The 23,849-nt window shown below is 42.0% G+C and overlaps 1 protein-coding gene across 1 annotated transcript in view; it reads left to right on the top strand.

The window, feature by feature from the left end:
* PTGR1 (prostaglandin reductase 1) overlaps positions 1–15,732 on the top strand; it is a 35,982-nt gene extending 20,250 nt beyond the window's left edge. Inside the window, exons 7-10 of the mRNA XM_052644848.1 lie at positions 1,572–1,727; positions 4,870–4,978; positions 11,893–12,011; positions 15,379–15,732. Coding sequence (XP_052500808.1) covers positions 1,572–1,727; positions 4,870–4,978; positions 11,893–12,011; positions 15,379–15,489 — 495 coding nt within the window. The 3' untranslated portion in view covers positions 15,490–15,732. The remainder of the gene's footprint in view (positions 1–1,571; positions 1,728–4,869; positions 4,979–11,892; positions 12,012–15,378) is intronic.
* Positions 15,733–23,849: the final 8,117 nt, after the last annotated feature.

Genomic DNA, 23,849 nt, shown 5'->3' with positions numbered 1-23,849 from the left:
TTGGGTTACACTAGACTTATAAAATGAATTAGTAATATTTCCAAAATTCAAATTTTAAATGTTTTATTAAAATTTTAAGGGATTTTTTGAGGGGAGGAATTCCCTGATGGCCTTATGGTTAGGACCCTGTGCTTTCTCTGCTGAGGATCCAGCTTCAGTCCCTGGTCAGGGAAGTATGAGCCCTCACGCCACATGGTATGGCTAAAAAAATAATTTTTTTTAAAGGAATTTTTATTTCAAAAGTTTGATAGGACTTATCCTTAAACCTGTTCTTTTAGAAGCTTCACTAGTGACTGCTATGCTAAGAAGTCAGTGCTTAATCCTTAGAGGAGTGACATGCTTAACCCTTCATTTTAGAGAAATCACCTTGGCCTTTGGAGGAGAACAGTTCATAGGGACATGATGCTAGGAACAAGAAGTCAAATTAGGAGGCTCTTACAGTAATCCAGATGAAAATTATGATAGACTGACAGTGAAGACAAAAAGTCAGAAGTAGCTTTTAAGGATATTTGGTGAAAAAGAATAAAACCTGGTGATTGGATGTGGATAGAAGAGGGCGGAAAGCAAGCATCTCCTACGACTCATGTGTGTCAGGTCTGGTTAACTGGGTAACTGAGTATCACTCACTACAACAGAGAACAGAGAAGGAACACCAAGTAAGAAGCAAGGGAAAAAATACATTCCACTTCAGACACACTGATTATGAGGCTCCACGGGCTATCCAAGTGTAGATTAGTAGAGGTCTTCAGAAATACTGATTTGGAACTAGGGTAGAGGCCTGGCTGCAGTTAAGAGACAAGGGAATCATCTGTAGGAAGGTGGCAGTGAGGTGGTAAGAATAAATGAGATCAGCCCATGAGAGTGTATGTTTAGAAGGAACAAGGACCAAGGATAGAGACTGCGCAAAATCATTTCTTCTTGAATCAGGAATGAGTGGAAAAACTATATGGCAGCTGTTTGTGCAGATACATACATGTATGTACCCAGTCCAGGTGAAAGTGAACAGAGGCTGATATTCTGGTCTTCACGATGCATTCAGAATAGAACTTTCAACCAATATAATCTCTATTCTCAAGCTGAATGCACGCTACTTCCTCTATGATTAGGCAGCATCTAGTCCAACGCTTTGGGCTAAATCACAGAATATGGGGCAGTTACCAAGAGGTCTCTCTATGATGTGAGAGTTACAGGGCTGAGCCAAAATTACCGTCCAAAGTGCCACTGCACCAAGAGGTAGCATGGAAGTCACTGCAAGCAAGAAGCCCCAACATGAAGAAACAGGAGAGTCAGATGAGTAGGCTGTCAAGCCAGCAGGTTGAAAAGAGCTGCCAACCACCTAAACGTAGGACGGAGCTGTTGGGTGGGCAGAGGCAAGCTGAAGTTACATTTGGGTTGTATCATAGGCTAGTTTAGGGACTAATCTCACCTCTAGGGTCAATAGACCTAGACATTATATATGTGACTCAATACCTAGGAGGGTGTTCTGGGGGAACCTGGCCTTTCCAGTCTAGGAGGATATAGTTGGCCCTGGTTGTGGTTTATAAATGGTTACCATTTTTCTCCCCATTTAGGGCTGCAAAGTTGTTGGAACAGCAGGGTCTGATGAAAAAGTTGCTTGGCTTAAAAAGCATGGATTTGATGTTGCCTTTAACTACAAAACAGTGAAGTCTTTGGAAGAAGCTCTGAAAGTAGCTGCTCCCGAGGGTTATGATTGTTATTTTGATAATGTAAGTATAAATTAGACTTACTATCTGACTTACTAACAAAGTAACAAAGTACTATACCAGGAAATCTACTTCTAGAGTTTCCATCTAAAAATATATGCAGAAAGCCCATATGCCCTTTTTAAAACAAACAAACAAACAAACAAACAAACAAAACAGCTTTATTGGGACTTTCCTGGTGGCTCAATGGCAAAGACTCCCTGCACCCAGTGCAAGGGGCCTGGGTTTGATTCCTGGTCAGGGAATTAGACCCCACAGATAAGAGGTCACATGCCACCACTACAGATCCCACATGCCATAACTAAGACCGAGTGCAGCCAAATAAATAAATAATTTAAAAAAATTTTTGAAGGCATGTAACAACAACAAAAAAAATAAAAAACAGCTTTACTGAGATATAATTTACCCATTAAAAGTATAAGACTTGATATTTTTAGTGTATTCACAGAATTGTACAACTCTTTGCACAATTTTAGAACATTTTCATCACTCCAAAAAGAAATGCTGTGCTCAGTAGCAGTCAGTCCCCCTGAAGTGATCTTTGGTGACTGGCTTCTTACACTTAACATGTTTTCAAAATCCACCCATGTTGTAGCCTGTTTATCAGTATTTCATTCCTTTTTACACATTTTTTTATTGAAATGTAGTTGATTTTCAGTGTTGCTTCATTGCTTTTTATGGCCAAAATATTCCATTGTATGGATACACCACGTTTTATCAATCATCCATCAGTAGAACGGCAGATGAGTCATTCACACTTGGCTATTAAGTATAAGGTTATTTTGATCATTCATATGCAGTTTTTGTGTGGATATAAATGTTCATTTCTCTTGACTACAAGTAGAATTGTCAGGTCATATGGTATCACCACGTTTAACATTTTGGGGAACTGCCATCAGTTCAGTTCAGCCGCTCAGTCATGTCCAACCCTTTGCTACCTGACCGACTGCAGCACGCCAGGCCTCCCTGTCCATCACCAACTCTGGAGTTTACTCAAACTCATGTCCTTTGAGTCGATGATGCCATCCAACCATCTCATCCTCTGTCGTCCCCTTCTCCCGCCTTCAATCTTTCCCAGTACCAGGGTCTTTTCCAACAAGTCAGTTCTTTGCATCAGGTGGCCAAAGTATTGGAGTTTCAGCTTCAACATCAGTCCTTCCAATGAATATTCAGGACTGATTTCCTTTAGGATGGACTGGTTGGATCTCCTTGCAGTCCAAGGGACTCTCAAGAGACTTCTCCAGCACCACAGTTCAAAAGCATCAATTCTTCAGTGCTCAGCTTTCTTTATAGTCCAACTCTCACATCCATACCTGACTACTAGAAAAACCATAGCTTTGACTAGATGGACCTTTGTTGGCAAAGTAATGTCTCTGCTTTTGAATATGCTATCTAGGTTGGTCATAACTTTTCTTCCAAGCAGTAAGCGTCTTTTAATTTCGTGGCTGCAGTCACCATCTGCAGTGATTGAGGAACTGCCATATTATTTTGCGAAATGGCTGCACTATTTTACATTCTCACCAGCAATCATGAGGGTTTCAATTTTCCCAAATCTTTACCGTATTTATTATCTGTCATCTTGATTGTGGCTATTCCAGTGAGTTTGGAGTGATAATTTGTTGAGGTTTTAATTTGCATTTCTTCAGTCACTAATGATATTGAATTTCTTTTCATGTGCTTAGTGGCCATTTGTATGTCTTCTTTGAAGAAATGTTTGCTTAAATCCTTCACCAACTTTCAGTTGGGTTATCTGTTGTCAGTTTTTTATATATATTCTGGATACAAGTCCCTTATCAGATACAGTCAATTCTCAGTATTCCTGGTTGTTATATTCTACAAAGTTGCCACAAACACTGAACCATTGGTCCAACTGGAAGCATACACATACATGCACGTATCTTACATGGATTATAATCTTAAGTACTTCTCGTAGCTTCTATTTTCTTTCTTTCTTTCTTTTTTTTAAGTGAGGTTAAAAAGTGTTAAGTAACTTGTCTGAGTCTCTGCCACAACTAATCCCTCCCACAGCTGAGATTCATACCCCATCCAACCGGCCCCAGAACTGGAGCTTCTTGAACCATTCGGCACTGCCCCCTACTGTCTTCATCTTCCGGTAATCTCCGCATGAGAGTTGAAAAAAGAAAGCAGACCCTTGGCCTTTTTTGACCTTAGCTGGGAACTATGTCTGTGAATGACCAGAGAAAGCTCTGAATATTGATTCTGGAGTTATAAATAAATTTTAGCAAGTAATCCAACTCTCAAATATGGAATATATTAGTATATTTTTAATTAAAATACCTCCTGTATATGGTTTGCAAATATTTTCTCTTATTCTGTAAGTTGCTTTTAAGTTGTTTTTTTTTTTTCTTTTACTTTCTTGATGGTGTCCTGAAAGCACAAAAGTATTTAAATTTTGATGACGTCCAAATTCTGTTGCTTGGGCTTTTGGTGTCACGTTTAAGAAGGCTTCGCCTTATCCAAGGTCACAAAGGGTTTACTCATGTTTTTTTACCTAAGAGCTTAATCATTTTAGCTGTTACATTTAGGCCTATAACACATTTTAAGTTACTTTTTGTGTATCCTGTGAGGAAGAAGTCCGATTTAATTCTTTTCTTTGTAGATGCCTACAGTTGTTCTGCACCATTTGTTAAAAAGATGTTTTTTCTCCTGTTGAATTATTTTGGCGCTCTTCTCAGAAATCAATTGACAACAAATGTGAGGGCTCACTTTTGCACTTTCAGTTTAGTACTGTTGAGCTGTTTCTGTTCTCACCCTGTCTTGATTAATATAGCTTTGTAGTACATTTTGAGATCGGAAATTATGAGTCCTCCAACTTTGTTCTTTATATGGCTTCTGAGTTATTTTCCCATACTTCTGGATAAGGAAAATGAGATTATTCAACTGATAAGAAAACCCCAAAATATAATAAAGCAAAATGTATAAGTTATGTTCCTACAGTCAAATAAAAATGCCCAGTTTCTAAAAAGTCTTTTTCTAAATTCAGTTTTCAGCCCTGCCATACTAACTTAATAAGTGTTATTGCTGCTAAAACAAGTATTGTGAAATGATGATTGTGACTTAATGATTCCTCTGAACCTGGTAGGGTTTATTTAAAGGTTTTGGTTTTTGTTTCCCTGTCTGCTAGGTGGGAGGAGAGTTTTCCAATGCTGTTATCACCCAGATGAAGAAATTTGGAAGAATTGCTATATGTGGGGCCATCTCTGTATACAACAGAACCGGCCCACTTCCCCCAGGTAATGAGTTCATGCACACAATCAGAGGTGTAGAAAGATGGGAGGGAGAGATGATTCACAGATATGGTACAGGCCAGTGACTATTGAAATATTTTAAAAGATTTCCTAATATTCTTGATTAAATGGTATTAACTAAAAATGTGTAATTGTGTATATTTGGGCTAAGTCAGCTTATATTGGATTTTGACATAGAGAAAGAACAGGATCTGAAAATATGGATGAAACAGAGTTATTAAAAGTTTTAGTTTTTTTACCTACTGTTCTCTACAAAGTTGTAAAAAGTCATGATTTCATTTGGAAATAGAACACATTGGTCTGACGGGTAAAATATTAGAGGTCTTCAGGATACTGGGGATGTGCTGGAGGTTTGGGGATGGGTAGACTTGATGTGGGTACAGGGGAAACGGGCTGCCATTTCCTTTAGACAGTAGTGGGCAAAGCTTCCTGGAGCAGCAGAACAGCCAAGCCTCACCACGCTGACACTTTCCGCTAAAAGGGAAAGGAGTGTCCTTTCTCTGCATTCCTAGAATGTCCTTGTTTTGCTTCTCCTCTGCCCTGCCATGCCCTCTACTCCTGCTTCTCCACTCTTATGCTGAGACCTCCCCCTCCCACCTCCAGGCCCAGGTCTCTTATTGAAGGTGGGGAGATGAATGGGCAAAAGGACCAGAGACTCTTTCCTATTAGTGACAGAAAGTGAAAGTCACTTAGTTGCATCCAACTCGTTGTTGTTATGCCCAGTGTCTGAGTCCCCAAAACTGAGAGAATAAGACGTCCACAGCAATGCAAAAGCATAAAGGGGTTTATTGCTAGCTCGAGCTAGGGCTCAAGTCTCATCCAGCACAGTGGAGTCTTGACGAGAGCCCCGAGCTCTGAATCACAGCTGCTTATATACAGGTGGTCTTTTGTCTCAGCAATTGTGTAGTTGGCGTGTGGTGATTGACTCAACCTTGGGTCATTGTGGTGATTGACTTAACCTTGGCGTCATCGGGGACCTTGGTGGGGCTTCCTAGAATTATGACTCATGCTTACAAGAACCTGAGGCCTAGGCCTAGTGTGGCCTGTTGAGCCTGTCATGGCTCAGGTCAGGTCCCAACATTCCCCCCTGTCTCTTGATCATATAGAGGAATCTTCCTCTATCTGAGGGTCCAGGGTGATTCGTCTGGGTCCTGTTGACAGGTGAGCTTCATCTTTAAAGGGTTGGAGGGATGTGGTGTCACCTTCCATTTTCTCTGGGCCTCTTCTTGTTCTTCTGGAATGGCACAGCGCATGTGGTTACAGTGCACCCAAGGTCCAATGCCATCCACCTTCAGGGCAGTAGGGGTAGTAAGAAGAACAACATAAGGGCCCTTCCATCTGGGCTCTAATGTCTTGACTTGATGCCATTTGACCCAAACCCAGTCCCCCGGACCAATGTTGTGTGAAGGAATTGTTCCCTTCTCTTGGCCTTTATGGATTTTTTTGAGTAAAGTCCAGATGGGCACATGCACCTTGCTTAAGGCCAATAGAGCTTTTTGGAACTGCCGCAATGAAGGAGGCCGCTGGATTCTTCCCTTGAAGATAGGACACACTGGAGGGGGCCCCCCATAAACAGTTTCAAAGGGGGTTAGGTTTAACTTGTAGGGGGTATTACGCACTCGGAAGAGAGTGAAGGGAAGGAGAGTCACCCAGTCCCCACCAGTCTCTATTGCCAGTTTTGCCAAAGTTTCTTTTAGAGTCCAATTCATTCTTTCTACCTGTCCTGAGCTCTGGGGATTGTATTCGCAATGTAGTTTCCATTTGGTCCCCAGAGCTAAGGCCAGTCCCTGAACAATTTGACTCACAAAAGCAGGTCCATTATCAGAGCCAATAGTTACCGGCAGCCCAAACCCAGGCACTATCTCTTCTAGGAGTGTTTTAGCTACCATTGTTGCTGTTTCCCTCTTAGTGGGATATGCTTCCACCCACCCAGAGAAAGTATCGACCAGAACTAACAGATAACGGTACCCATACTTGCCTGACCTTAGCTCTGTAAAATCTATCTCCCAGTGATGTCCCGGCCTTTCTCCCCGGTACCTTATACCCATGTGCTGTCCTTTTCCTGGTCTCATCATCTGGCATGCCATACAGGCATGGACTATGTCTTGTATAGTTGCCTTTTGTCGGGGAAACTGCAGATGTGCTGTCTGTAAGAGTGCTAGAGTCTTTTTTTCTCCCAGATGGGTGGTCTGATGTAGGTGCGTGCAAAGGTGTCCACCCAAGTTAGCCAGAAGCAACAAGTTGTCATTTTGGTCTCGATACCATCTGTCTTTGCCCTCCAGACAGTTGGCATTTTCTTGAATCCAGCTTAGATCGGAAGAGGAATACTCGGGGGTCAGGGGCAAGGTTCCCATTTCCGGGGGTGGCAATCCCACAGTCAATATGGGGGTTTTACAGTCTCCGAGGGCTGCTTGAGAATCTCTTTAATGGCATGGGGAGTGTAGACCAGGAGCTGTTGTCCATATGTTAACTTGTTGGCATCATGGACCAGGAGAGCAGTGGCTGCGATGATCTGGAGGCAGGGTGGCCACCCCATGGCCACTGGGTCCAGTCTTTTAGAGAGGTAGGCTACAGGTCGCTTCCAAGGCCCCCATTGCTGCGTCAAGACTCCCTTTCCTACTCCCAGTTTTTTATCCACAAACAGTTGGAAGGGCTTAGACGGGTTAGGGAGAGCAAGGGCCAGGGCTTTCAGCAGAGCCTGCTGAAGTTCTTGAAATGCCTGTTTCATTGGCTCAGTCCAAGTCCAGTTTTTACTCTCTCTGCTCCCTTCATATAATGGCCGGGCCCTTTCAGCAAACCCCAAGATCCATAGCCTGCAATACCCAACAGTCCCAAGAAATTCTCTCACTTGACGAGGAGTAAGGACTGAGTATTGGGCCCCCATGTCCACCATGAAGCCAACCAGTTTCCCCTCCACATGTATAGTTACCCAGGACTTGGGGAGGGGGGCTGAGCCCTGACCCCCTTAATCGTTATCATCTCCTGCATATAAGACATGGGCCCCTGGGGAAGGTGCTTTTTCCCTGGTGGGCTTTTCCCCCGGTTTTCTTTTAGGGCACTCTCTTCTCCAGTGTCCTCGCTCCTGACAATATGCACATTGGTCCTTTCTTAGGCTCTGTCCAACTTGCTTTCCTTCGTCTCTCGGCCTGACTTTACTAGTTCCCTGAGAATTAGCTCCCTGTCTCATCCCTGCAAAGAATATCTGGGCTAATTCTTTCTGATTCCTGTGGTTTTCCTCAGCCCTGAACTCTCTCTTTCCATCTAACACGTTCTTTTCTTTCTTCTGGAGTTTCCCTATGGTTAAAAACCCTCTCTGCTGCCCTCACCAGGTCTTGTATGGATTGTTCCCCTAACCTCTCTATTTTCTGCAGTTTTTTCCTGATATCCGGGGCTGCCTGATTCACAAATGCTAGCATAACTGCCGCACGTGACTCATCGGCCTGTGGGTCCATGGGGGTATACTGCCTAAAAGCTTCCATTAATCTCTCAAGGAAGGCTGCCGGGCTCTCATTTGGCTCCTGTCTAACCAGATTTACCTTAGCCAAATTTGTTGGTTTTCTGGCGGCTGCTCGGAGATAAGCCATAAGAGTCTGGCGGTACACTCAGAGACGCTCCCTACCTTCAGCGCGCTCGAAGTCCCATCGGGGCCGCGCGTCAGGGGGAATCCCTCATCAATCAGATTAGGTTGCGTTGTAGGTCTCCCATCTACCCCTGGGACATTTTTCCATGCTTCTGACAATATCTGTTCGCGTTCCTCTGTGGTGAAAAGCACTTGTAATAGCTGCTGACAATCATCCCAAGTGGGGTTATGGGTGAAAAGAATGGATTCTAAAAGGTCAATGAGGCCCTGAGGCTTTTCCGAGAATGAAGGGGTTTGAGTTTCCCAATTATATAAATCACTAGTGGAAAAGGGCCAGTATTGGTACGTTCGTTCCCCGTCTGGGCGGGCTGGCCCCGCCTGAACAGGAAATGCCCAGACCGTGGAGGTGGGGGCTTCCGGGTTATTTTCGTCCGCCATATTGGGGACTCCCCTAGTTCTTCCTCGAGTTCCCTGGGCAGGGCCCCCTTCCTGGGTTGGGGCCGAAGGTTCGGTATCCCTTCGTGTTCCTCCAGACGAAATCTGAGGTACCTGAGGGGGCAAAGGCAGATGCGCACAGCGGGGTGGGGAGAGATCAGTTTCTAGGTCAATTAGGTGGAGGATTCCTGGAATACCAGCTTCACCCGGCTGTTGCGCTCTTTTGTGTTTTTCTTCTTTGGATGTTTCCATAACAAGTACCTGTGGGATGGACGAAGTGGGGGAAGGGGAAGTAAAGGGCTGGGGAATAAAAGGTCTAAGCTAGGCCGGTGGATTTTCTACTAAATCCTGTCAGACCGAAATATAGGGAGTTTGGTCTGGGTGTCCAGACGGGCCAGGAGCGAGCACTTTCTCTCTAACTGCTTGAATAATTGGCAGGCTGAAGGTTCCCTCTCGCGGCCAGCTGACATTAAAGGCAAGCCACTCGGTGGAACAAAAAATCATGTTTGTTTTTTTTTATTAACACCGATAGATTTCGTGCTCTAGACTTAAAATCAGAAAAGTGGTCAGTCATAAGGGACAAAGGAGTAGAAGTTGCTTGCCCCATGATTACAGAGAAGAACACAGGGGACAAATACACATCGGCCGAGAACACAGCACTAGGTTTTCTTGGGCACCCCCCCCCCCCCGAAACTTCCTTTCCCTTGAGGTTATCTTACCAACAAGGTGTCCACAGAGCCAGCTGCCTTCCCAGCACGATGCTGGGCCTCGGCCTTATGCCGGCTAGGTCGACCTCTTTCAGGCTAAGGAACCCCTTCTGCCGGGAGGGTGTTATTCCCCTCAGTTAAAAGGAATCCCGGACGAGCCCCCAAATGTTATGCCCAGTGTCCGAGTCCCCAAAACTGAGAGAATAAGACCTCCACAGCAATGCAAAAGCATAAAGGGGTTTATTGCTAGCTCGAGCTAGGGCTCAAGTCTCATCCAGCGCAGTGGAGTCTTGACGAGAGTCCGAGCTCTGAATCAGAGCTGCTTATATACAAGCGGTCTTTTGTCTCAGCAATAGTGTAGTTGGCGTGTGGTGATTGACTCAACCTTGGGTCATCGTGGTGATTGACTTAACCTTGGCGTCATCGGGGACCTTGGTGTCATCAGGGACCTTGGTGGGGCTTCCTAGAATTATGACTCATGCTTACAAGAACCTGAGGCTTAGGCCTAGTGTGGCCTGTTGAGCCTGTCATGGCTCAGGTCCGGTCCCAACAGTTGTGACCCCATGGACTACAGAGTCCATGGAATTCTCCAGGCCAGAATACTGGAGTGGGTACCTGTTCCCTTCTCCAGGGGATCTTTCCAACCCAGGGATCAAACCCAGGGCTCCCGCATTGCAGGTGGATTCTTTACCAGCTGAGCCACAAGGGAAGCATTAGTGACAGCCTCAAAACAAAGGCTGATCTTCTGAATTCCTCATACAGAACCCCTTTCTGCTACAAGGATTTTGTGCTGTTGAAGAGATTACAGATTTACCTGGTCACAAAAAAAAAAAAAAAAAAAAAAAGAGGAGGAGAAAAACAAAAAGGAATCATCCAGATCACCTTTAGGATCCTGACAACCATAAATAAATGGGTTATTCTTTCTATGATGGGCTTTACTCATGAGGAAGAATCTAGCTGTGCTAGTTAGCACCTCAGCTGCACTGAGACAGGTGGGTAGGAGTCGAAGGGGCTGAGGAAGGATCACTCGTAGATTCCCTGTTGGGTTGTGAAAGGTCAAAGAGGACACTCCAAGTGCACTGGGGAATCTTATTAGGGACTTTTTTTCCTCCATATTTTTCTAATTGATGCTAAGCTAGAATCCTGGGGAATCCTTCTCCTGCCAATTGAGCAGAGCTCCACGGTGCATTTTCCTGACCACAGGCAAATATTTTGGATACAGTAACTTGATCTAGCCTTTTTGAAATTCAGCTGCTCAGACAGGTTGTGAGATGTCAGCTGGTGTTGTCCATTCCACTTTAAGCAGGTGACATTCTGCCTGCCGGTGATCTCTAGGAACTCTAACACGTTTCACTATTAGGGGAGCTCAGAGACAAGTAATTGTTTCCACCAGCTTTCATGCCATATTTGTTTTCTGCTCACAATAAAGAAACGACATCCCCAGTAGCGTGGACAATCCCAGGAATAGTATTTCATCCTCTTCCAAGATGAGGAGATGAGGATTCCACTCCTTAACCCAAGAGAAATACAGCTGGGGCGAGTCTTCCAGCTGTGAGTTGTGCTCAGTCCTGTCTATTACCACAAACTTAATGACTTGAAACAACACAAATTTATTCTTACAGTTCTAGAGCTCAAAATGGGTTAGCAGGGCTACTTTCCTTCTGAAGGCTCAGATTCCTTGCCTTTTTAAGTTCTCGAGGCCACCTGCATCTCTTAGCTCATGGTCCCTTCTTCCATCTTCAAAGCCAGCAGCACTGATTCTTCAAATCTCCCTCCGTCTCTATGATCCCTGCTTCCATCATCACATATTTTTTTTCTCGATTCTAATTTTCCTGTATGCCTTTCTTCCTTACAAGGACTCTCATGTGAGCCCACCTATGTAATACAGAATAATTTCGCCATCTAAAGATTCTTCACTTGGTCCTGTCTGCAGAGTCCCTTTTGCCATGTAAGGTCACATAGTAAAGGCTCTGGGAACTAGGACATGGACGTCTTGGGGTAGTTACTCTGCCTGCACAGAGTGCATGTTGATTTGGGGGCAGCCCTGTAGTTCGGGAAGAGTGGAGGACACGGGCAGGAGAGCACTAGGGGAATGCTGACATGCCTTGTACCATGCGCATTTTCATCATGGCCACCTCCCTGCATCCTGCGGCTCAAACGTGCCCTCCTCTTCACAGGCCCATCCCCGGAAAGCATCATCATTAAGGAACTCCACTTGCAAGGCTTCAACGTCTACCGCTGGCAAGGAGAAGTCCGCCAGAAGGCTCTGAGAGACTTGCTGAAGTGGGTCTCAGAGGTGAGGGGCCCCGGAGCCACTGTGACACCAGATGCCCTTCCCTGTGGGGGTTTCAGATTTCACTTCCACTGTGAATATGGGTTCATTGCACTCTCCCCCTTTTATAACGAAACACCTGGAAGTCTTGTTTGCACTCACTGTCTCTAGTTCCTCTCCATTAAAAAAAATTTTTTTTTTTTTTTGATGTGGGCTGTTTTTAAAGTCTTTATTGAATTTGTTACAATAGTGCTTTTTCTTTTTTAATATACTGGGTTTTTTTGTTTTTTGTTTTTTTTGGCTGAGAGCCATGTGGAATCTTAACTCCCCAACCAGGGATCAAACCAGCATCGCTTGCACTGGCAGGCGACGTCTTAACCATTGGTCCTCCAGGGAGGTCCCTCTTCACTCTTTCTTAAACATGCCTGTTGGGTTTTGCACTGTTGCCATCCCACCAGCACTGCTTTTGTCAAGGTTGCCAATGCCCCTCACATGTAAACTCCCGTGGTCAGTTCTTAGCATCACTTGGCTGTAGGGAGTGGTGACAGAGGGCATCACTCTCTCTCCTTGCTTCCCTCGGCTCTTGGTTTTCCTCACTGTATTGGTCCTTCTCAGACTCCTCTATTAGCTTCTTTTCTTCTCTCTAAATTAATAACAGAGCTCTCCAATACATGGTCCCTGGGCCTCTTTTCACCTCTATCCACACTCTCTTCAGCTCTTAGTTATCTCATCCAGGCTCTTGGCTTTAAACATCACCAAAATGCTGATCGCTCCCAACTATCTGTCTCCAGTCAAGATCTCTTCTCTGATTTCTGGACCATTCAATAGCTGCACTTGGATGTGTAGCGCACTTCTTCATCTCTGTCTTAATGTATTAAAAACCAAATAGGTCTTGATTTTTCCTGCCAAACTTTCTTTCTATGTACAGACTTCACCATCTTAGTTATGGTGATCCTTTCCGTTGCTCAATTCGAAAACCTTGAAATCATCTTTGACTCCTTTCTTTCTCTCATACACATGTCTAATCTGTCAGGAAATTCTGGTGTCCTGAGTTTGGAAATACATTCAGAATCTGCCCAGTTCCCTCTCCTCCACTCCCACCATCCTTCTAGGTCACTATCTTGTCTAGCCCAGATGTTGCGGTGGCCTCTATTCAGCTTTTTCACTTTTTCACCTTGCAGGCAATTCCCAACAGAGCAGCCAGAGTGAGCTTCACAGCAAATCATTCTTATGTTCAAAACCCTACAAAGCTCTCCATTTCTCTTAGAATAAACCCTGCAAGGCTGGATACTGTCTGGTCTCTATTAGCTCTCTAATTTCATTTCTTTTTGTTCATCCCACACTCCTCCACATCTCTGTAATTGCTTATTCAATTCTCTCTCACACGCACCTTCAAGTTTTTGCTGAAAACTGTCTTCTGAACGAGACAGCTTTGAAAATGACCCTATTTTTAAATTCCAATCCACCTTCACTCATTGATCCTCCTTATCTTACTTTGATCCATAGCAATTATCATCTTTTGACATAATATATACTATAACTCATTTATTATATCTATTGCCCATCTCCCTTCCATGAGAATGTAACCTCCATGAGGGCATCAGTGTTCATACATTCTGATTTCTGATGTATCCCCAGCACCTAGAATATTCTGAATCAATATAGGCACTAGATGAATACTATTGAGTGAATGAGCATTGCAGGGGCATGTATTTGGGCCACAGCTCTTCCAGGTCCTAGAATGCAGTCTTCTCACAGTCACACCTCATAGATCCAGAGGAGGAAGCCAGCCCCATTGTCCTATGTGGTGATCATTCCCCACCTTACACCACGTGGAGCTTTAGTCAACAGAAATCTGAATACCAAGGTGCATTATTTTCATTTCCAAGGAGAAAAGTGGTCCCACATTTTCTAACTTCTGGCTTTATGACTGTCTCCAAATTAAAGAAATAGACTGCTCCTCTGGCAGCCCCTGGAGCTTGGCATCTCTCTCAGTCTAACACTCTTGGAGTGCTGGGCTGGGCTCTTTACAGGGAGCTGGGAAGAGAACGATGCTTTTAGAGTTCCCAGTGTGTAGCCTCTTTGTCTCTGTTGGTGAAATCAAATATGATCACAGCTAACAACAGACACCACTGTGCCAGTGTCCCTAACACTTTTTTCTAATGGAGTGAACCTACTTCTAATTTTGTTCTAAGTAACTAGCGAATTGTCATTCTCTCTCATCTACTTATTTTTCTTCTCCTTCCCCCCTTTTGTGTTACAGTAGTAATACAGAATAGTAAACTATCCTTTACGTTAGAATAGTTATAAAGAAAAATTCCAAAGAGAGTACAGAGACTTTCCATATACCCTGTATTCTATATCCTAATTTCCCATATCATTAACATTTTATATTAGTGTTCATCCTCTGCTTTTTTGTCTTATGGCTGCACCTCATGGCATGTGGGATCTTGTTACTTGACCAGGGATTTTACCCATGCCCCCTGCATTGGAAATGTGGAGTCTTAACCACTGGACCACTAAGGAAGTCCCTCATCCTCTACTTTTAACCTCTAAATGTCTGATTATAGCTTTTGACCCTTTCCAGGTTCTTTGGTCCTCAAGTACATGAATGAGCTAGGGTTTTCTAGTTAGGGATTCAAATCCCAGCTTGCCTACATACTAATTGAAGGACCTCAAGCAAATAAGTTATTCCATAAATCCATAAAGGATGCTAAACCATCACTGGGATACATCAGGGGAAAATGTTATCAGGTAACTTAGGTCCCCATATAAGACCCCCTTAAAATGTGAAAATGTGAGTTAGGTCCATTTAGGAGACTGTGCCTTACAGAAGGATAAATGAAAATCCTTCTTCACTAAATGAACTCTTCACTCCCACACTGCTAAATGAATGTTGAACACGTACTGAACAAATCTTGGCTTGAAGGAAAGACAGCTTATTAGACTGTCATGGTATTCGCATTTCCTGAACAGGTTCTGTGTCTTCAGGGGTCAGACAGTGGTAAAGATGCTACAGCATTGGGTACTGGAGTGACGAACATAGATGATACCCTGGAAGGGTGTCCCCTACTCCTGCTTCCACCTCTTCTGAGATCATTATTAAACTTTTCTGTTCAATTTACCTAGAAATTGGTTAACTGCTTCCTTGTGACTTTTTTCTATTTACTGTGACCTGATGCCTCTTATAAGCTATTATGCATAATCTGTTATATACACTATGTATGTGGATCATGCCCCCCCAAATGACTGTAAATTCAAAGAGGACAGGCTCTCCTCTTCCTAGTTCCAAGTTTCCTGTGATGTACTCATTAATTTGGTGCTAGGATGAGAAGAGTGTATCATTTAGAATATGAAACTAATCTATTTATATGTTATTGTTTTGATACAGGGTAAACTCCAGTACCATGAACACATCACTGAAGGATTTGAAAACATGCCAGCTGCATTTATGGGACTGCTAAAAGGAGAGAATCTGGGGAAGGCAATAGTGAAAGCATGAACAAAAATGACACATAGAATCCAGAAATCACCTAGATGATTGGTTTCTTTTTAATCATTTAGTTAAATATATACTAACTTCATAATGCATGAACAAAAGTGACTAGTGGAATCTAGAAATCATTTGGATGATTAGCTTCTTTTTAATCATTTAGTAAAATCTGTGTTGTTTTCATGATCTAAAAATCAGTAATTGTAATGTGATTTATCTACCTAATAAAATACATTGAAGTGGTATATAATTAGCAACAGAGAATGAAATTTGCATACTGAACAATGGCCAGTTGAACTTAACTGCCTGCTGTAGTTCCTTCTGGAGTATGATAGAAAATAATGGCTTTGGAGTCCAGAAGTTTCCTGCTTTCGTAACCATAAACTTCTGATTTTTCATCTGTGAAGTGCAGACAAAAGTGTCTGCGTCACATACATATCATACATTTATTTAGACCACCTGCATAATGCGTGGCATACTAGGTACTCAATAGTACCTCCCTGCAGAAATTTGTGAATTGGAAGTCAAGATTACTACTGCTATGGCTGATGGTTACACAAGGAGAAATAATCATTGCTGATGCACAAGGGTCTCAGGGCAGCTTCCACTGGTCCTCCACAGGTGGGTCTAACATGACAGACCAAGAAAGGAATCTATCACTCACAGCAGCTACAAAAACAGTAACACATAGGAATCTTTATAAGCCTACGAAAATGTGAGATTATTCTGATCAAAGTTTTAAAACATCACTGAGGAACACAAAAGACTGAACATGGAAAGGTTACCTAGTTCTTGGACTCGACGGTTATCAGGAAAATGTCAATTCTGTTAACCGATTCCGCCACCAAATAGAGGAGGGATTAAATTGTAGTACAACGAAAAAACAAGAGAAAAAAGTGTGTGTGTGTTTGTGGATGTATAAAACCTCTGGTGAGAGGTAATAAATACGATTATATGGTTCATCCCCAGGAAGACAAGTGAGGTGTGCTTAAAGGATGGGAATAAGAGAGAAACTATAATATATGCCCTTTGGAACTTTCTGAATTCTGAATCTAATGAAATTATTCAATATTTACAAATACAATTTAAAAAGTTCTGCCTTTTTGTGTCTTCCCACATGGGATAAATAAAACATATATATGAGAGGTGTCACCCCTAATACCGGGTGCCCCCTCATGTTTTTACGTCTCCAACTTGTCTATACAGAGCCTCCAGCAAACATGCCCCCTCTAGGTGAAGGTCCCTGAGCCCACTCTGGGTCCTGTGGAGGGTTTTACTTTAGGGCTTTGATCCCAGTAGTTTGTGACTCGGTATCTGACTCTCCCAACTTGGGGTAGCAGTTTACCCCATGACCTGAGGTCTCTGTTGCATCTCAAAGGGTTTTTTGGTTTTTTATGCTCAATGTTTTTATTGTTATGACAGACTGATGATACTAGATCAGAAACCTGATGTCAAGTATATGTGTGTATGTGTGTATGTATGTGTATACACACACATTTCCCTAAAATTTAAAATATCCTGGGCTTCCCTGATGGCTCAGATGGTTAAGAATCTGCCTGCAGTACAGGAGACCTAGGTTCAATCCCTGGGTTGGGAAGATCCCCCTGGAGAAGGGAATGGCAACCAACTCCAGTATTCTTATATGGGAAATCTCACAGAGGAGCTTGGTGGGTGACAGTCCATGGGGTCACAAAGAATTGGACACAACTGAGTGACTAACACTTTTACTTTCAGGCAGCCCTTATGAATTCTCTACAGTGCTCTGGGGACACCTTGGCACCAAACTGGGACCCATGGTTCTAAGCTCTGTTCAGGCCAGTGTTTGAAAACTTTGTATCATGTTCCAGGTCTTGCTTTCCTTACCTCTGAGACCTTGGAGGCTGTATGTTCCAGATGGCATTAACTAGCAAATGTTGGAAAGAAACTGTTGAGGCCCGACTGGGAAATAAACTTTTACTGAGTTACATCACTCTGATCTGTTGGGCTCTGCATCGTAAGCACTGCATTCTCCAACTCTGTACTATTCAGGGTGGTAGCCACTGGAGGCCACTGTGTTCCTGAAATATGCACAGTGCCATATTTCAAGGTTTAAAAAACAGAGGCAGAGTGAATATTTTTCCATTAAACACAACTTTATTATTTTGGTAGAACTACAATTCACTTCGACTGTTGCACAGCATAGGACATTGCTGTTGTACTGTAACGTTTGTATAGGAACGTGCATAATTTCTAGTATCACAGATAAACACTCCACCAATCTAATATCAACAGACTTGACTCAGTACAGATGATTTTTTTCTATGCACTGAAGTAATATCACGAAAGTGTTTACTTGGATATTTTATGCAGATAGTACAAGTGAGAGAACACCTATGCATACAGCACAAGTTACAGCGACACCTATATGTAAACCATAGTCATACACTGAGATAGTTATTATTTTCATTGCAATATATTAAAATTATTTCCTAGATTAAAAAACATGGAAAAATATTTAATTTTAATGAAGGCATATTACTGAGGCAGAATTCAGTGCAATACAGAAGCTAGTACCACAACTAGTACAGCAAAGAAAACCAGAGTGCAAGAAGGTACAGCGCACATTCAATGAGGAGCAGCAACTGCAACTCACTGCAGGCACAGCAAAATGAGAAGGCTGTTGGTTGTACACAAGTGTTCAATACAGTAGATACTACATACGACAGCAGCTAATTTTATGCCATTTTTTAAGCAACGCTCTAGTAAAAAGTATTTTCCTAATAGTAAAAGAAAAATCCATGAAGTCTTATGAAACAAAAATTACATTACCATCAAAACAATAAAACAATTTTTAACAGGATTTTGAGCTTATGCTTGGCCAACTATAAAACGGTTTGAATACTTGTGCACATGCGTGTGCACACACACAAATCTCAGATGGAGAGAAGACAGAAGAAATTACCATTTTAGTTATGGTAATCTAACTAGAAAATTATGAGGAAGACTTAAAAGGACACGTAAAAATTGACATTTTTAACTAACCCTTTAATTAATTTTGCTCCTAGAATACAAGAAGCTTCTCATAATATCAAAGATCAATTGGTTCAAAATTAGAAAACTTTCAAGTACTTAGCTTTAGGTGTGTAATATAAGACACTGCCAATTGAAAACTTTGAGTACATTCTGTCTCATCATCCAAATTTACAAAGAAATGTCAATTCATTGCCTAAAAACTCAAACTCATGACGTGTTTTTTGACATTTTAAACCTGACAAAGAAAAATTTCAGCAAGAGACAGAAAAATTAGTTTCTTTCATAAAGACAAGACTGAAATTATGTTAGGTCCAAAGATAAATATATTGGAATTCTAAAGCAAGAGAATAGTATTTCCACTCACTGCTTTGTTTCACTATATGATAGCTACTGAAAATATCTGTTCAGTTTTCCAAAGCAGACTTTGGGAGTCATGAATAGATGTTAAAATTCTTCAGTACATATGTGAAATGATGTAATCACTGCTAGTTTATGAAAATGTTGAAAATAATGTTTTAATGATTTTGTGTTCTTTACCAATGTTCCTTGGTTGAGTTATAAAAGAATTTCACAAAAATTCCTCTACTGGGAATTTCAATTTAACATCTTCTTGAATGAAAAGGAATGCTTGCAAAATATTCAATAATCAAAGACAAAAAGTGGCAGGATCACACTAAATATGAATGAGCTAAATTTCAAGCTCCTTAGAATGGGAAAAACTTGTGACCTACTTGGATGAGAAAAATTAGTTAAAATTGAAACATTTCATAATATAAACAAAAAATAATGACTTTACACACTTTTCTAGTATGAGTCAACCTGCAGATTTTCAAAGTAATCAACAGCACTGTATAATTTGGCTGCAAAACGTAAGAAAAATGTGAAGAATGGTTGATACTGATAAATTTAATTTTGTTTCCAGTTATGTAATACTTAATTGAATGTGATGTTAATAACAGAATTGACAGAAGAGTTGATTTAAACAGATACTGCTTTGAAATTGATACCCTTTTATTCAAAACCACATCAATTCTAATAAAAGATGATGAATCTTGTCAATGTGGATGCAAATATCGAAGGAAAATAATTTTCTAACACTTAAAAACTTTAGGTATATCTAGACTAATAACAAAGAACATTTGGAAGAACTATGTGCATCTACTTTTCATCTCTAAGTTTTATTAATATGGATAGAGTATGAATTAAGATATGCTACAACTGTAACACATGGGTTTTGGACACAGCACAAAAAATAATATAGAACAGCTCACCAATAATTTTTTATACTGACTATATGTTAATATAAGATTATGGATATACTGCGTGAAACAAAATATATTATTCACCTGTCTTCTCCTACCTTTTTAAAGTGGCTACTACAAAATCTGAAGTGTGCAGTTAGGGCAAATTTTGGACAAAAGATACAAAGAGATCAAAAGAGCCATCTGCCACTTCTGAAGAGCCTAGAGCAAAAGCAGCATGCTATGCATGCCCTCTGCACATAACACTACCTAAGGGGTTGGGAAACCACATAACCCACCCCTCTGGCCTGACCCCTGGACACCCCTACCCTCACCCCATATAAGAAGCTTACCTCCTCAGGGGAGCGAGCAAGCAAGGGAACCTGTTGTTTGTTCTCAAACACCCCTGCAGCAACAGGAGCCCCAATAAAGCCTTGCCTGAAAAAAATCTGGTATTATTATGAGGCTCACATTCTATAATTAGTGGACAGTGTGCTGCAGGAACTGAAACACCTTCCCTGTGGCTTTTTAGGGCCCTGTTCTTAAATATGAATAGACAAAAGATAACCAGAGATTTGAGGAAAGCCTCTAAGGTGAAAGAGAAAAACAGACAAAAATTACTCAGAGGAAAGATAATGCAGGGAGCTGAGTAACACTAAGATACCATATTAGCATCCTCAGAGAAGTGAGTATTTCACATATGAAACAGAGTATGATTAAAAAAAAAATAAGCAGAGTCAAAAATGTACTTGGAAACATAAAAATGACAACAGAAACAAAACACTCAAAACATTTAGTAGTAGAGTTGGAAGATAAAAGTTGACAACTTTCAGAGAGCAGGATAAAAATCAAAGACATGGAGGGAGTGATGTCAGGGAAGATGGAGCAGTAAGAAGTGCCAGGAATCCATCTCTATCTAGACAACTGCACTGACAGAAGTACATAAAGTGAGCTACTCTGGAATGCAAGGCTCTGTTTGAAGGATTTCAATGTCCAGAGGAAACCTTAACTGGTAAACCGAAACTAATAGCAGAGTATTTCAGCCTTTCAGTAGCAGCTACCACCCCACAATCAGCCAGCCCAAACATTCCTACTTGGACTTGCTGGAACCAAGATGGGCAATAAAGACCTTTTCCTCCAAATACGAGTCTGAGGTCCTGATTGTGGATGATTGCTTCTGATCATAAAGAAAGATAAGATACATAGGTGAATGGCCATTCTTCCACCCCCACCCCACTGCCTTAAAGTGATTCCCAGGGGATTTAAATGGACAACAAAACACCCGGTTTTGGGACTGATGCTGAAGCTCCGATACTATGGCCACCTAATGCGAAGAGCTGACTCACTGGAAAAGACCCTGATGCTAGGCAAAAAGAGAACAGGGCAGCAGAGGATGACAGTTGGATGGCATCACTGACACAATGGACATGAATTTGAGCAAACTCAGGGAGGAGAGCGGAGCCTGGTGTGCTGCAGTTCAGCTCAGTTCAGTTGCTCAGTAGTGTCCAACTCTTTGAGACCCCATGAATCACAGCACACTAGGCCTCCCTGTCCATCACCAACTCCCGGAGTTCACTCAAACTCAGGTCCATCTAGTCGGTGATGCCAGCCAGCCATCTCATCCTCGGTCGTCCCCTTCTCCTCCTGCCCCCAATCCCTCCCAGCATCAAAGTCTTCTCCAGTGAGTCAACTCTTTGCATGAGGTGGCCAAAGTAATGGAGTTTCAGCTTCAGCATCATTCCTTCCAAAGAAATCCCAGGGCTGATCTCCTTCAGAATGGACTGGTTGGATCTCCTTGCAGTCCAAGGGACTCTCAAGAGTCCCAACACCACAGTTCAAAAGCATCAGTTCTTTGGCGCTCACCTTTCTTCACAGTCCAACTCTCACATCCATACATGACCACAGGAAAAACCATAGCCTTGACCAGAATGACCTTCGTTGGCAAAGTAACGTCTCTGCTCTTCAATATGCTATCTAGGTTGGTCATAACTTTTCTTCCAAGGAGTAAGCGTCTTTTAATTTCATGGCTGCAATCACCATCTGCAGTGATTTTGGAGCCCCCAAAAATAAAGTCTGACATTGTTTCCACTGTTTCCTCATCTATTTCCCATGAAGTGATGGGACCGGATGCCATGATCTTCGTTTTCTGAATGTTGAGCTTTAAGCCAACTTTTTCACTCTCCACTTTCATCAAGAGGCTTTTTAGTTCCTCTTCACTTTCTGCCGCAGCTCATGGGGTCACAAAGAATCAGACATGACTTAGCGACTAACAACAAAAAGGAAACAAAAAGCCTGTATGTGAGAATTTGGAAAGCCACTGCCTCTGCCCAGGAAAAGATGGGCTCAGAAAAGACCTGAGAAAAGTTGAGGCTTTCACCACAGACTGATCCCTAGCACAGAAATACCCTAAAACAATTTAAAAAATTCTGAGGAAGGGGAGAAATTGATTTCCAGAGCTACCTACACTTTAGTACTCACGCCACTTACCCATGGTTTTGCTTTGTGCAGTTTAATAACTGTCAACTACAGCCCAAAAATTAAGTGTAAAATTCCAGAAATAAGCAATTCATAAGTTTTAAAATTGCATGCTATTCTCAATAGCATGATGAAATCTCACATCATCTTGCTGTGCCCTGCTGGAGATCCCCAACCATCAATACCTTCTGCTCCTGACATCCACCACACAACACTGTCATAGTTCAATGATCCAAGAACATCCAAAGCAGATGACCCTTCTTCTGACAGTGTCCAAAGGTTAATAGCAGCCTAAATGCTTTGTCACATTGCCTATGTCCTTCATTACACTACATTACATAGGAGGCATTTTATCATTTTTGTTAGAGGAACCACTAATCAAAACTACCCACCCTGGTACCACAGTAACCATCTGGATGAACTGTTTTACAACAGGAGGTCCTGGTAAAGACGAAGATACTAACAAGCTACCACCAAGCAGAAAAATTCAGTAAAGGTCAAAAGGAGACAGGAGACGCCAGTCCAAATGTCCTCCCAACCTCCCAGAATCCTTCGTGCTGGAATTCATTTTGGCTGAGTGATGCGCACACCCCCAGAAGAACCCTGAGTCAGAATGATTGGCCAGAGACAACCCGGAAACTAATCTCATCACCACAAAACCCGAGCCTGTGAGCCACATGGTCAGAACATCATCATCATGATAAAAAGAATGAGTACAGTATTACAAGACATTTTGTGAGAGAAGCCACATTCACAAAATTTTTATTACAGTGTAATAACCCCTTTTATTATTTTGTTGTACCTAAACTTTATCATAGATGTGTATGTATAGGAAAAACAAATAGTCTGATGCCCAAGATCTTTTGGTCTTACCTGTAACCAATTTCTTTTGAATTCCAAATATCACTGCCAACTGTGTCTAAAAGCCTATGGATGTTATCTATTGGGTTAGGCTATAACAGCCTATAATGAGTGTTCCTGGATCTGTTTTAATCTTTCTCAAACCACAGCCATATTAGCTCAACCTCGCTCTTTTTGCAAAATACGTACCTTTTAGAAACTAACACAACAGTGTAAAGCAACTATACTCCAACAAAAACTAATCTTAAAAAAGGGACTTCCCTGGTGCTCCAGTGGTGAAGACTTCATGCTCCCAATACAGGGGGCCTGGATTTAATCCTTAGTCAGGGAACTAAGATTCCACATATCATAACAAAGAGTCCATGTGCTACAACTAAGACCAAACACAACCTAAATAAAGTTTAAAAAATTAATTAAAACTATATACCATTTTATTCTTTAAATGCAGCTTTTATGTAGATGCAAGCTTGCTCTAAGTAAGACACAGCTATAGACTCTAATATGATTCAAGAAAAGGCAAAGTCATTATGTGACAACTTAGAGCAAAGCAAGGTAAAGGATCTAAAGGTGGAGAGTTTAAAGCCAGCAAAGTATGGTTTGAGAACTTTAGAAAGTGATTTGGCCTAAAAAAAAAAGCCAAGATAACAGGAGAAACAGCTTCTGCCAACCAAGAGGCAGCAGACCTTCCCAGATGCCACTAAGAAAAATCACTGAGAAAGTGTATCTGCCTAAACAGGCTTTTTAATGCAGGAGTTAGTGTCCTATTCTGGAAAAAAAAAA

This window comes from Budorcas taxicolor, chromosome 8 (genome assembly GCF_023091745.1).
Source record: "Budorcas taxicolor isolate Tak-1 chromosome 8, Takin1.1, whole genome shotgun sequence".
Lineage (NCBI taxonomy): Eukaryota > Metazoa > Chordata > Mammalia > Artiodactyla > Bovidae > Budorcas > Budorcas taxicolor.
The sequence above is the reverse complement of the archived record's forward strand: the minus strand, read 5'-3'. Positions and strand labels throughout refer to the sequence as shown.